Source organism: Lathamus discolor, chromosome 6 (genome assembly GCF_037157495.1).
Source record: "Lathamus discolor isolate bLatDis1 chromosome 6, bLatDis1.hap1, whole genome shotgun sequence".
Lineage (NCBI taxonomy): Eukaryota > Metazoa > Chordata > Aves > Psittaciformes > Psittacidae > Lathamus > Lathamus discolor.
The window spans coordinates 74885134-74899278 of NC_088889.1; the positions used below are offsets into that span (position 1 = coordinate 74885134).

Sequence of the window (14145 nt, forward strand, 5' to 3'; positions counted from 1 at the left end):
AAGTGATCCGTGCTGTGCAAAGGGCACAGGTAGGTGTGAGAGAGAACTGGCTGCCCCAGGAAGTGGTGAAAATAGGGTGCATATTTTCTGGCAAGAAGGGGTCCTAATCGAGGGAGCTTCAGAGAGAGACAGGGGAGAGAAGGTCATGGAGTAAAGGAAGATTTGAAGCCTTAAGCTCATTAGAGCTAGAGTTGACTCCAGACTGGCAGAGCTCATAGTGAAGGGGATAAGGTTGCACAGAGCTGGACTGATATAATTTCTGGGAGGTTTCATGTAGCTTATGTCAAATTCCTTGAATTGCCATGTATCCAAGTACAGAGCCCCAGAGAAGTACAGTGGAGAGCAGTATCTGAGGTGGAAAGTTTTGGTTGGTTGGTTATTTTTTTAGAAATAGAAACCCAGTCAACATAGCTGAACTTTAAATCTGCTTTCTTGGTCACAGATCCACAGATTAATCTGTTCAAAACAAAGTCAGCTGTGGCATGCTCAAGACTTTAGTCCAGTCCTGAAAGTCTCCAAACACATGGACCACACAGCCTTTTTGGGCAAGCTTTTTACTGTTTGACCACTATAATGAAAACTTGTAATGTGTAGGCACACAAAGCGGAGCAACCTGTGGAGAAAGCTTTTGTATTGCATCAGAAGTTGCTCATGAAACATGCCACTGGGTGGCTTACTTACTTGATAAGTGGGGAGAGCTGTAGAGAGAAGCAAAGAGCGTTCATACAAAGCATGAATATGGCACCCTAGTCAGGAAACCCATTTCATAGTGCAAGAGCAAGCAACTCCAAAGTGGAATTTGTCCCCCAGAGCTAATTTGCTCTTTGATTAGTCCCTTCCTTCTGAGTTCCCAAAGGGAAAGCATTCATGTCTGGGTGAGCCCTTCATACGCAGTCTGCTTGTTCAAGAGGAACAGTCACTGATCTACCTCAAGCCTCAGGATGCTACCTCTCAACTTCAGTTTGTCAAGTGTGCTCTTCACTTCCAACTCCAATTTTTCTGTTTTGTGAGAAGTGGATAGTGCAATGTGTGAGCTGGAGGTACTGCAGTCAGGACTTGCTAAGTAATGATGGAATCATTAGGAAGAAGTTATGTGAGACATGTTAAACCAATTTAATTTTTAAATAGTTGCTGTGGATTGTGTTTTTGTATTACTTGAAGAGCATTTTCTGAATACACTTTACTGTCTGGCTTCATGTAGCCTGAGTGTGGTGTCATTAAGAGCTGCTATGTGAGAACAGCATCAGTGTAGGTATCCCAAGGCCTAAACTGCATCTTTTCCTGTCTCTGCCTTCTGCACTCTCATGGTCCCAGGCAAAGGCTCAGCTGAGCACCCTGTTGCTCTTTCCCAGATCCCTGATAGCATTTTACCTTCCTAAAGACTTTTCCCCAAAACAAAGTTGTCTTAAGGACCAATGCTAGATTTTTTTGACTATGCTAGCTTTCCTTTAGGATACATTACCAAACATTTTAGCTGTTTTCTATATTTTCATAATAGTATGAATGAATATCGGTTAATTAACATGTATTCCCTCGAAAAGATAAACCTTTCAAGAAACTTTTGGGGTGTTTTTGTGACTTTTGTTGATGAAAGTGCACTTTAGGTGTGATCTAACAGATCTACTTGTTTATTTTTATAAATCTGACCACTGGAGTTGGTGTGTCAGAGTTTTCTGGCGGAAGATACTACGTTCTGTGGTGCTTGTGTGCTGTGAACTGCCCTACATGAATGCTGCTTGGTCTCCTCCTTCTGAGCCTACTAAGTTGGGTTTGGTGTTCCACCTGGATAGCTGCTATTCTGTCGGCCTCACTCATGCTGCCCTATCTACTGAAGTACTTTTACTATATTACAGGACCCTTAGTGAACAATTCTGCCACAAGCAGCAGCAAAATTCAAGGTTAGCAGGGCTTAACACAGGAAAAGAATAACCAGGAAAGGCAGAGTTGTGTTGGAAAGTAATGTAAGATGTGCTATTTTTTGAAATAATTGGATTCTTTTGAGAATAGATATATCAATGAAAGGCAATGGCTAGCTGGGGCACAAGAGGAGCGTCAAGATAAAAAAAGCCTTTCAGAGAAGAAGGACAATTCATCAAATTAATAACTTAAAATAATGGCACTACAGCAGAAATGAATCGCCAGCTGCTTCCACTGGTGACACTGGGGATGCCAGCATGATGATAACAGTTGGTGGATTTCTGGTGAGTGTCAATCAAGTGTATGGAATACTCTCAAGTATGCTTTAAATGTGTTTCAACAGAAGTGATTGCCGTAAAAGGTCTGTTAATATGAGAGGGGATGACTGTTTCAGCACATGAGAGCGAGGGAGAAAATGAGAATAATGAGAACAAGGAGGAGACAGATGATCTTATAATGGGGGATGATGGTTTTAAATTCATTCTGTGTGTGCTCATCCACTGGAAGGATGACCTCTAGAAAAGTTTAAATGGCCAGTGGTGATGGCTTTCAGAAGCTCCTCAGGCCAAAACAGCAAAGATGCTGAGAGATCCTGAGAATCTGCTGGAAGAAATTCATGTTCTCTTTTCTGGTTCAGGACTCTAGTTGCAGCAGTGCCTCTTGAGACCACATTCTCCAAAGCACTGTACTTAATACTGGCATCTGGGGGGAGTTTACTTCTTTCCTGTTCATCAGAAAGCTCTATCACAGTGACAGCCCTTTGTAATTACTGAGGTGGCATCATCAGTCAAAGAAGAATAACCTCTAGATACAGAATCTATCTCTGTGCCAGAAGGTGAGGGTGCTGCTTTATCACTGCCTCTAAGCTTCCCTGTGCTTCCACACCATTAATGAGTGCAACATCCTGTCATATGGGAAGGAATTATTTTAATTTTCAATTTTAGTAAATTCTGTAGGAAACAAAAGTCGTGGTCAAATTATTATAGATGAGATGGGAAACCAGAGGACCCCTCTGGTAATAGTGCCAGCTGTGACTTCTGGTTTTGCTTTTTTTTCTGAAGTGAGATATTCTGCTAACAAGTGTTTAAAAGTTCAAAATAAAAATTAGTATTAGTTTATGTGGCATGGTCTGTGTTGGTTTATAGGTCAGGAGTTTGTTCTCTGATCCTTAATCATAAGCACTCCAAGGGCTGTCACGTATTGGAAGGCAATGTTCAACACATTCAGGCTTCTTCTTTACAGAGGGTGCAACCCTTCCTCACCACTTCCCAGCCCAGCCTTTCTAGAGTGCTTATCTCCATCTAGCACAACCCACCAAACATGGAAGCTCTCTCATCATGCTTCTGTAATTCCAATAGGATCAAAGCTATGCACCTCCTAATCCCTCCAGTTTTGTTCCCTATGATGTATGTACTTGTGTTCAGGAAATTGAGATGGGATCTTGCTGTGCTGCTTTCACAAGAAGGTACCAGTGCCCCCATTTCCTGTCAGGCTATCATCATTCCTAAAATACCTAGAAAAGGGGAGACTGAGATGAGCTCTTAGGCTGGAGTTCTTCTCTGTGAGGGTGCTGAGGCTCTGGCACAGGGTGCCCAGAGAAGCTGTGGCTGCCCCATCCCTGGCAGTGTTCAAGGCCAGGTTGGACGGGGCTTGGAGCAACCTGGTCTGGTGGAAGGTGTCCCTGCCTGTGGCAGGGGGTTGGAACTGAATAAGCTCTAAGGTCCCTTCCAACCTGAACCTGTCTGTGATTCTATGATTCCCTGACAGACCTAGCTTGACGCCCTCCTCATAGCTTAGCAAGTCTGTTGGTAAAGATTCTTCTGCTCTACTTTTTGAGATGGACCTTTCCTCTTCATTTCTCAACAAAATAAAAAGAACAAAATCTGTAGTATTGCAGTCACTTTCAGTCAAGCATAACTATAGCCATGTTCAAGTTCAAATCATAAAACTAGACATTAATTTAGGGTGAGGTATTTGATAGTAGTTCAATTTAATAGTAGTTCAGCATGACACGCTTGTGAGGTGGGCTGATGCCAACCTTATGAAGTTCAACCATGACAAGTGCAAGGTCCTACACCTGGGCCGGAGCAATCCCAGGCACAGCTACAGACTGGGCAAAGAAGAGATTCAGAGTGGCCCTGCAGAGAAGGACCTGGGGGTGCTGGTCAATGAGAAAATGAACATGGGCCGGCAGTGTGCGCTTGCAGCCCAGAAAGCCAACCGTATCCTGGGCTGCATCAAAAGGAGTGTGACCAACAGGTCAAAGGAGGTGATCCTGCCCCTCTGCTCTGCTCTTGTGAGACCTCACCTGGAGTATTGTGTGCCCTCAACATAAAAAGGACATGGAACTGCTGGAACAAGTCCAGAGGAGGGCCACGAGGATGATCAGGGGACTGGAGCACATCCCGTATGAAGACAGGCTGAGAAAGTTGGGTCTGTTCAGCCTGGAGAAGAGAAGGCTGCGTGGGGACCTAATAGCAGCCTTCCAGTACCTGAAGGGGGCCTACAGGGATGCTGGGGAGGGTCTCTTCATCAGGAACTGTAGTGACAGGACAAGGGGTAATGGGTTAAAACTTAAACAGGGGAAGTTTAGATTGGATATAAGGAGGAAATTCTTTCCTGTTAGGGTGGTGAGGCACTGGAATGGGTTGCCCAGGGAGGTTGTGAGTGCTCCATCCCTGGCAGTGTTCAAGGCCAGGTTGGATGAAGCCTTGTGTGGGATGGTTTAGTGTGAGGTGTCCCTGTCCATGGCAGGGGGGTTGGAACTAGATGATCTTGAGGTCCTTTCCAACCCTAACTATCCTATGATTCTATGATAGAAAGCATCATTTTCTATTCTTAAAGAGCTGCAGGTAGGTTGGTACCTCATGCTATCATGAACTTTACCTGTGCAACCTCAATGCTGTGTTTGCTTACCTTCCTGTTGTACCTAGCAGGCTTCCTCTTATTAAGAGTACTGTCACATTCTCTGTTCACTGCACAATTTCTCCTCCTTCTTATATCTCACCCTTGCTGAATGAGTGGCAAGGGTCTATTATGGAAAACAAATGTCATTGTGTGTGTGTAGCAAGAACTAATCTCAGCTGCTTTGTTCTATAACAAAGCAAGAAACAGCTGTTGAGATTAACAGGCAGGCGAAGATTTGGTGGTTCAATCCATCATCAAATTGGTTCCCTTTAAGTGTACTACAGAGCAGTAGGATTATGGCTGTTACCTAGCAAATCACTAGGAAAAACACAGAACAAAACCAGAAGGAAACATTGTTTTCCCTTACTAAGATCAAGAGGTTTTACATAGAGATGTCTAGAGAAACTTCTGGTGTAGGAAGATGTCTCCAAAAGGGCAGAAGGAATAGCTTGGGCAAAAACCTGAAATGCTAGCATCTGAACAAAAAAAGTCACCAAGCTCCAGCTGTTCAGGTCTTTTATACTTAATCTCCTTCGTATTTTCCCTGTTCTTTCCCTTTCTTTCTATTTAGTGGTAACCCATGTTGTCTGCCAGCTGGCTGCAGGCCACAGGTTCTTTGTGTTCAAGATCACACTAGTGTTTTCTCCACAACTTTCCCAACAGAACTTTCAGGTTAACTTAAAAAAAAAAAAAAAACAATGAAAAAACAACACCAAAACCAACCTGAGATGATTTAAATGATCAAATGCTGCATCATTTTTGTTCTTTCTGGTTTTGAGCGTTTTAGACTTGCTGCTTTGCAATCTGCAGGGACAGAATTGTTTGCAAACTCATGATCTGAGCAACTTGATTTTACTGTTTAAACCAATCCTTAGCAGCATTAGGTATATCATAAAGGACTGGCATTATGATACAAGGAACAATGTGCCTTCCTCAGATCTGGGTTGCTTGCCCTAAGGCAAACACTGAGTCAGTGGCAGAGCTGTCTGATTGGGGGTCTTTGACTGGGGGATATTCTTCATGGTGGCACACTGGCCTCTGTTTAAAAACCAAAAAACCCCAACTGATTCCCCCCAGCCCCTAAATGTGGTTGTGTGTAGTTTGCATGCAGTTGTAATTGCATGCTGTTCAGTCTCTCTTAAAGACACTGTAGTAAATAGTGTCAATAAATGCATTTCGCAGGCTCTGCTTCCGTATAGCTTTCCATAAAAGGATTTTCCAAGCCAACTCGCATCCACCCTGCTGTAGGAACTCACAGCTTACATTTTACATCTTAGACCTGAAGTGTAGATGATACTAAAATATTCAGCCAAACAGCCATGTGTGGTGTTTTATTGCTCTTTTCTGAAGATTTTCAGAGTCAGATAGGAGATGGAAATCCATCTGCTTTGCCAGTTGATGTAGATTTGAGATGCAGAGTACCTGTGTTGGGCTCATTCAAACTCCATTCTACAAAACCTGTATGTTTGTCTTTAGTGCAGTCAGTGTGCTGTAGAAGACAGATAACATATTTGCTGAGTTGGACAGAAAATGGGTGTGAAAAAAGCACAGTTGATTATAAACATGGGTGAAATGTACTTGTTTTAACAGCTTTTTTTCTGTCCTAGTATCTCGACAAAAGGATTCTTTCTTTCCTGTTGCTACAGAGACCATTTGTTTAAAGTGTCACAAGATGAGGTGGCTGCTATGGAAAGCTGGTGACAACTGGTGACTAAGTTGACCTGAAGCCTTGTGCTAAAAACCATGGACAAATCACATTAGGGATGAAACTAACTTCTGACTTGACAAAAGGAAACTTTTCCACTGTTTGGTTACTCAGGAGTCAGAACAGGTTTGCCCAGACAGGTTGATTGGTCGCTTTGCTCGGAGGTTTTGAAGACGCCACAAGCTCCAGCCTCGAGCGCTGTGGTCTGATCCCGTTGCTGATCCTGTTTTGAGCAGGAGGTTGGGCTGGGGACTTCTGGAGGTCCCTTGGAGCCTGGGTTGTTCTGGGGGGTCTACGTGTTAGCAACAGGAACTGCCTTGATACCTGTTTCAATGGGCTGTCTGCTCTAAGTCTGCAGAGTACACTAGAGGCAGGTTTACACCTAGAAAAGGCTACATAGTATATAAAACACCGGAGGAAAGGTTCTGTTTCAGCAGAGATCTATTTGCCTCTAAAGCAGGATTTTCAGCCTCAATCTCTGGTGTGCTCCAAGGCCTGGGAGCCCACGCTGGGGCAGTTTGCTCTGGTTTTGTGTCAATGGGCGCTTTAATTCTGTTAGTTTGACACTGTGATTCCCCAGTGTATTTGGGCAAAGTTGCTTGTAGAGTAACTTACGTGTTGTGTTTGCCTGCAGCATTTCAGTCTTGTTTGCTTACTGGAGAGACAGAGTAGGGTGCTGGGATATTGGCTCCTGCTCATACCCCATCCTGAGGCACTCAGCCCCTTCCCCACAGGTGCTTCATGAGGTCAAGGCCATTGCTTGTGTTTCCTGGAGCTGTCAGCCTGACACTCCACCCACAAAACATGACTGCTGTCCTGTGCAGAGCTAGTCCCTTGTACTATGTTACGTGTTGAAAGAGCATTCCTGGTGTTACGCTCTATCATGCCCTTAGCTTTTCTCCCTTGTCACATGTCAGAAGTCCTGGGTCATGCAGAACAGGCCAGCCTAAACCAGAAAGACATCTCTGATTAGCATGGTATTGCTTTCACAGGGCTGATATAAACCCATTCTGTTAAGAGACTGTGAAGTGTGGGGAGTGGTGTCTGCAGCCGAGGTGGAAGCCAGTCAAGTCAGAAGATGCAGCCTAATGATTGCCATCACTAAAAGCAGCAGGCAGAAAGAGAAGCTGAAGCTCCGACTGACTCAACTGTTTAAAAGTTGCCATTAGTTTTAAACCTAAAATCTTGAAGGAATAAAGCTGTTGTAGTTCTTTCACTAGTTTAACAGATCAAAGATTGCGCTACACGTTCTTTTGAGTGTGTGACTATAAAAAATGATAAGTTTTACTTGCTAGATAGATGATCTGCTGTTGCTTCTGCCCCCTCCTTTGAAGATCTTACTTGTTAAGGTTTGTAAACAGCACTTGATGCTGCTGTCCTGGTTCCAACTGGCTTGAGGCTGCCCTTTTAAAACAGTTTTTGTTGCTGCAGTATTTGCTAAGCTCTTGCAGGGTGTAGTCTGTCAGGACAGCTAAAAGACGTACAGTCTCAGCAGCTCCCTTGGGCTGGCTGCAGCATTTGACTGACCATGCATCAAATTATTCAGAAACCTAAACCAGTAGAAAAGCAGCGTTTTTCCTGCTGGTTATGTCTCCAGGCTGACTTGCTCTGAGATCATCTGAGGTGCTGGCAGCACCACAAGTAAAAGGCCAGAAGAAAGGGGCAAAAGTGGCTCATCTATATGGTTAAACCATTTTCTTAGATTTAATTTCTCTTGTATTTTAGGTCTGTAAACTAGCCCAGAAGCTGAAACAAACAGTAGCCCATCTTCTTACTGCTGCTGTTTGTCCCACAGCTGCAACATACCATCCTCTGTTGTGCCAGTCAGGAATTTGTGTAGCCCCATGCTGAACTGCAGTGGAAGTTTCCATGCCTTAATTTTGTTCTGATGGATTAGTTTTCATCAGATTTCTTTTGTGTTGCTGCACAAATGCTTGCATCAGGGCAGGAGAGTAATGGAAGGGAAGGAGCAAGGGTCCATGGTGCAGGGCAGGGTGACTGCTTATTTGGCTGAATTTGAATTGCTGGCTTCAACTGTCTTAACAGGTGCCTGGCATTACAGTGTTAGGCAGTGATTATATCTGTCCACATTATTTCACTTGTCTTGAACATTTTAGAAATGATTTTGTCCCCATGACATTGGGGAAACATAATTTCTTTTTTCCTCCCTGTAGGTTTTCTTTGCCATGTGCACTGTGCAGGCTGCAACAGCCAGTGGAGTTGATGTTCAGATGGCTGATCCCTTGCTTAGCCCATTTTCCCAAAGACATAGCAATGGCAAGGCTGTATGATAAATGTTTGCTGGGGCAGGGCAAGACTTGTTTAAATCACTTGTTTAAATCTTTAAATCTTATGACTGGGAGAAACAAGATAGGGAAGAAGAGGTAGGGAAAGTAACACGTTCCGGTATTTAAAGGGTGGCTACACAGAAAATGGAGACTCCCTTTTTACAAGGAGTCACATGAAAAAAGAGGAGTGGTGATGGTCACAAGTTACTCCTGGGGAGATTCAGGCTGGACACAACAGGAAAATTTTTCACAGTGAGAACAACCAGCCACTGCAATAATCTCCCCAGGGAAGTGGTGGATTCCCTAATGTTGGACACTATTAAGGTTCAGCTGAACAGATTGCTGGGACATCCAGTCTAGGTCATGGTTTGCCTGGAAAGGTTCGACCAGATGATCCCTGAGGTCCCTTCTAACCTGGGATTTTATGATTCTGTGAAGAAGATAGCAACTGTGAGGCTCAGTCAGAAGATGTTGGGATCCACAGTTGTGGAGGGAGCTCTTGGATTCAGCATGTGCTATAGAGACTGAAGGAAACACTGGTAGCTAGAAACCTCCAAAGATTTTGCCTCATGTCCTAATTCTTTTCAACTTCCATCAGTCTTTAGAAGGCTTTGCTAACACTGAGGGGGATGGAAAATGTTAGTCGTTGCAATGGTTACCCTTCTTCTCAATGGAACCGAGCTGTGCAGGTTTACAGGCTCTGTGTGGATGTATTCCTGCTATATGGAGGTCACTTGTGTCATGGTCAACAGCATGGATGGAGATGAGGCAGGTAACCCTCTTCGGTCCACTTCCTATAATCGCACTGTCGTCAGCATCCTTGCATCTTCCCTTTCCTTTCATCACGGGTCACACTCTTCTGTCCTTGTTGTCATTTGTTCCTTACTGAAGGAATTCATAAAGAACAGCAGTTTCCTAAACAGGGTATTTAAAATGTTCTGAATCTGCATGAAACAAGTTATAGAAATATGCTTGTGTCTTTGCCTTCCTTGTTCTTGCAGATGGAATTAGCTTCTCCCTGCAGAATATATACCCATCACTTCTGAGGTTTCAGTAGTTTCTATTGTACAAGTAGCTGCTGGAATGTCTCATTCAGTGTGATTTGGAATTGTGACCCCTGTGCTGTATAGTCCTGAAAGCTGGCATGCCTCTTTCAGTTTTGTGGTGTTATTTCTACAGTTGCAAGCATTCAGTAGCATCTGTGCAGCATCTGTGGAGCCATTGTTTCTATTAGTGCTGGAGGGTTTGTATGGGCAGCAGTTTGCATGGTTGACCAAACAGATTTTTTGGATCAGGATTCCCTCTGTGGCCTTGAGAGAGTGTTTCTCCCCAGGTACAGATGACTTGTGTTGCTTTCCCTTACCACCTGTAAGCATTCTCTCTGCAAGCTTTTTCAGAACAAATTTCAACTCCCAAGACTGATGTCAACGCTGATGGCAAGCTGTGGTGCATTGTGCCAGCAGACCTCATGCCTCTGTTTCCAGCAACTTCCTTGAGTGCTGTGTGAGACTTGGTGGTTTGCTGCTGCTCCTTCTGCTTTAGAGGATGGTGGAAGGAGATTTTCCTGTCTCAGGTAGTGCACTATTGCTGTACATATGGGTACAGTTAAGGTTTCCACCTGAAACTGTAAGAAGGTTGCCCACCATTCAACCATTTTCAAATGCTCTTTCTTCCCTCTGTCCCATGGATATTCCAACTGAATCAGTTTCACTTCTGCACATGCACTGTAAATGTGCAAATTTGACCATGTCAAAGCAGCTGGTGTTTTTAATTATAAGCATATTTTGCACAGAAAAATGAAAGACTCAGAACAACCTTAGTTCAATCCACAGTTAATTACCTTTTCCATCTACTTGTCTTGCTTGACTGGAATTGAAAAGGCTCTAAAATTAGCAAAATTTTTAGCTGAATCCTTCCAGCAGTTGTTTGCCACCTGTTTAGTATTGCCGGTTTTATCTGAATCTGATTGCATTAATATCTTACCTCTCTATCATGTTTAATTTGCTATTCACCATTAACATTAGCCAAATTTAATTGAGATGTCATTAAAAGTATATTTTTTCTGTCAGATGCTGCTATTGGAATCATGAACCTTAGTCGCTAAAACTTGGTCCCTTGGTATCTTTGCTAGATTTTAGTCCTAACTGGATGGAGAACTTCAAGAGCTCAGTGAAACACCTCTTACAATTACTTTGTAGTGTTCAGCAATCACATAGTTTCTTTAGCGTACTTGGTCCGTGATGATCTGCAAGTGCATGCATCCCAGAAGATTAAAATTACTCTCATCAGTTACTGTCTATAGAGCCATCTTTGTTTTCTTACTAATCCGTTATGCTCTAATGAGAATGTCTGTTGTAACTGCTGCTGCCCTGCTGCCACCAGTTTGCTTTTCCCTTCTGGGCTGTCTCGTCTTGTAAGTCCTTGTGGGCTTTTTTGTAACATTCTTTTATCATCACTGGCCTTCATTTGAATGGGCTGAAACTCGTGAATTGCTTGTCTTTCTCAGCAAGGCAGCCACTGCTCTACCCACCTTTTCCACTTGCTCTGAACGGCACGTGATGTAACTTCATCACCCTGTCATTACAGTAGTGTTTCTCAGCGTATTGTTATCTAACAATCTGCTATATTCACAACAGAAATTCAACAGATGACCTTGTGCAGTCTTGCTGTCTTGGTTCTCTTTTGCAAATACTATAGTGTAGTATACAACTCTAATTCTCCAGCTTATTGGTTGGGCTTTTGCCTCCTATTTTGTTTGCATGCTTGGAAAAGTGTGAATTTATCCTGGTTTGGTTTATGTATTATGAAGCCGCAGCCATTTCAACCCATAGATTGAAAACAACTACCAAAGCCTGCTTTCCAAAGAAAGACACTTCTGTTCCATAAACACCCTTTATTTTCTGTGTAAGGAAGATAAAAGAATTTTCAATGTGTTCAGTGAGGTTTCAGCTGGTGAGAATGTATGGTTGGTTTTCAGTGTAGTCTTTACCTGGGTATATTCTTTATATTCTGACCCTTGTGGGCCAAGTAAGTAGGAGCTCCCGTTTTTCAATGAAGACCCTTTTTTCCTAAAATATTTTAATGCTGAAATGTTCTATTCTCATTCTTACCTCTGAGTACCCTGAACTATTGTTGTGTGACTCCAGTTAGCTACTTGACTGACCAATATGGCAGCTATTCTAATTCAGCTGGTTTTACCTTTTGCAGGAAGCAGCAAACATGCTCCGTCTTATGCAGAACAGGCTGAAGGAAGAGGAACAGCTCCTGCTTAAAGGTGCAAGTAAGTGTGATTTCTTTACCACTTGTATTAGCAGTTAAGTGTAAGTATCCACTTACAAGCATGAAACGGAGGGGACGTGGGATAGGTGACAGTCAAGAGGTTACATTAGGAAAAGTGGAATGATAATAACTTTAAAAGGACAACAGTGAGATAGAGAGCCTGACCTCTGTGAAATGCTTCTTCACCTTGTAAATTTTACCTGCAGTGCTGAGTGATGGAAACAGTCATCCACTAAACATACTCTTCAATTATAGCGAGCAGATTTTAGGCTTCATTTTACTACTACCAAGGACTGTATGGGCTCGCTGTGGGCACAGCACTTGTACCAGCACGATGGGATTCATAGAATCATAGGATGGTTAGGGTTGGAAAGGACCTTAAGATTATCTAGTTCCATACCCCTGCCATTGGCAGGGACACCTCACACTAGACCATGTTATCCAAGGTTCTGTCTAACCTGGCCTTGAACACTGACAGAGATGGAGCACTTGACACTCCTCTGGGCAACCTGTGCCAGTGCCTCACCACCCTCACAGTAAAGAACTTCTTCCTTATATCTAACGTGAACTTTCTCTGGTTAAGTTTAAGCCCATTATTCTTTGTCCTATCACTACAATTCTGATGAAAAGTAGGTTTATGATCAGATTTGTTTAGATAATTCTACTCAGCAAAACGCTTGCATGTAGGTGAGTAGTGTCATTGATTTGTGGGACTGCTTAACTGCCCCATGTTACCCCTGTGCTGGTGTCCTTGCAAACCAGTGTGGTTTCTGTCCTCAGGAGTTAGCCTGCCACGCTGCATGGCATTGAGTTCGGTTATGTGTGTGGAGAAATTCTTTGTGATGTGTCTATCAGATCATAACTTTCACAGATGAAAACTCTCAGCTTGAAACCATTTTCAGTATCACTGATCTTCAAAGTGGGACCATATTTGCCTGCTTGCATTTGCTTGATTTTAGTGTACCTGAAAATGTGAATGCAATTAAATTTTGGTGGTTTTGTTCTTTTTTAATATACTTACTCTTAATTAAGTAGCACTCTAGGTGAGGATCAGAAGGGAATAATAACCTCTTGAGAGCTTGTGGAAAGCTAACAAACAAGATTTTGCTCCTTTTGAGCAAAGCATCAGCAAGGACTTCCTCATTAATTACCCCAGTGAATTTTATATTGCATTATGTGCATTTTTATGTGGTGGTGGAAGAAAATGGAAGGAAAGTTAGTTCTCAGGATCAGAGGGAGAGTTCATGAAAGCTAAAACCGAGTAAAGACATAAAAGTTATGCTTCACAATTTGTTTGCTGCAGATTTTCAGAGCAAACTCGTGAAAGATGTTGCCCATCACTGATCTCATCTTTGTATTAATAAAATGAAGAAGTTTAAGCTGAAACATAGGATTTGTAATATAAATTACAAGGATGTGGAATTGTTTCAGTGAAGAAGTCTAGGTCCTGCTATCTAACAGTTTCCAGGGTAAATAAGTTCGAGAGCAGACAAACATCTATCAGTAAAAAGTATGATGTGAAAAGTTGCTGATCTGCTTTCTCCTTCTCTGGATTTTCACTTTGAAAACTATCCTGTCATTTTGCATCTCTGAAATAATATGAACCTTTATGCGGAGTGTTTTAACTGCCATCTAAGAGCGCATGATCATGACTTTTCATCACCTAAAAATATTGCCATAATACATCTTTATTCAAGTACTTAATTGACATAATTATTATGTATTATAGTAATAAGAGCACCAGGATGCTGGTTTTCAGTGGCAGCTCATTTGAGTGTCCCATAACCTTGGAAAATCAAGTCATCTCTGTCAGCTCCAGTCTGTCTTTATCTGCACATGTGTAAGTCCACAGAGTCACAGAGGTGTTACTGAGACAATAAACCCTTCCTTACTGCACACTGTACGATTAATATGTTGAATGTTGCAAAGCTCTCCGAGACCATGGTTTGCTAACATAAAATGATCAGGCACCAGGCTGTGCTTTGTCCTTTGTCCAAGCCCCACTCTCCTCCTTGCATTATTAGTTAAATGATACACTTTATACAATTC

The 14145-nt window shown here is 42.7% G+C and overlaps 1 protein-coding gene across 5 annotated transcripts in view; it reads left to right on the top strand.

Moving 5' to 3' along the window:
- The window catches only part of CLUAP1 (clusterin associated protein 1), a 69291-nt gene that overhangs the window by 33988 nt on the left and 21158 nt on the right, over positions 1-14145 (top strand). For all 5 annotated transcript variants that reach the window (XM_065683759.1, XM_065683761.1, XM_065683762.1 and 2 more), the window contains exon 9: positions 12025-12097. In XM_065683759.1, coding sequence (XP_065539831.1) covers positions 12025-12097 — 73 coding nt within the window. The remainder of the gene's footprint in view (positions 1-12024; positions 12098-14145) is intronic.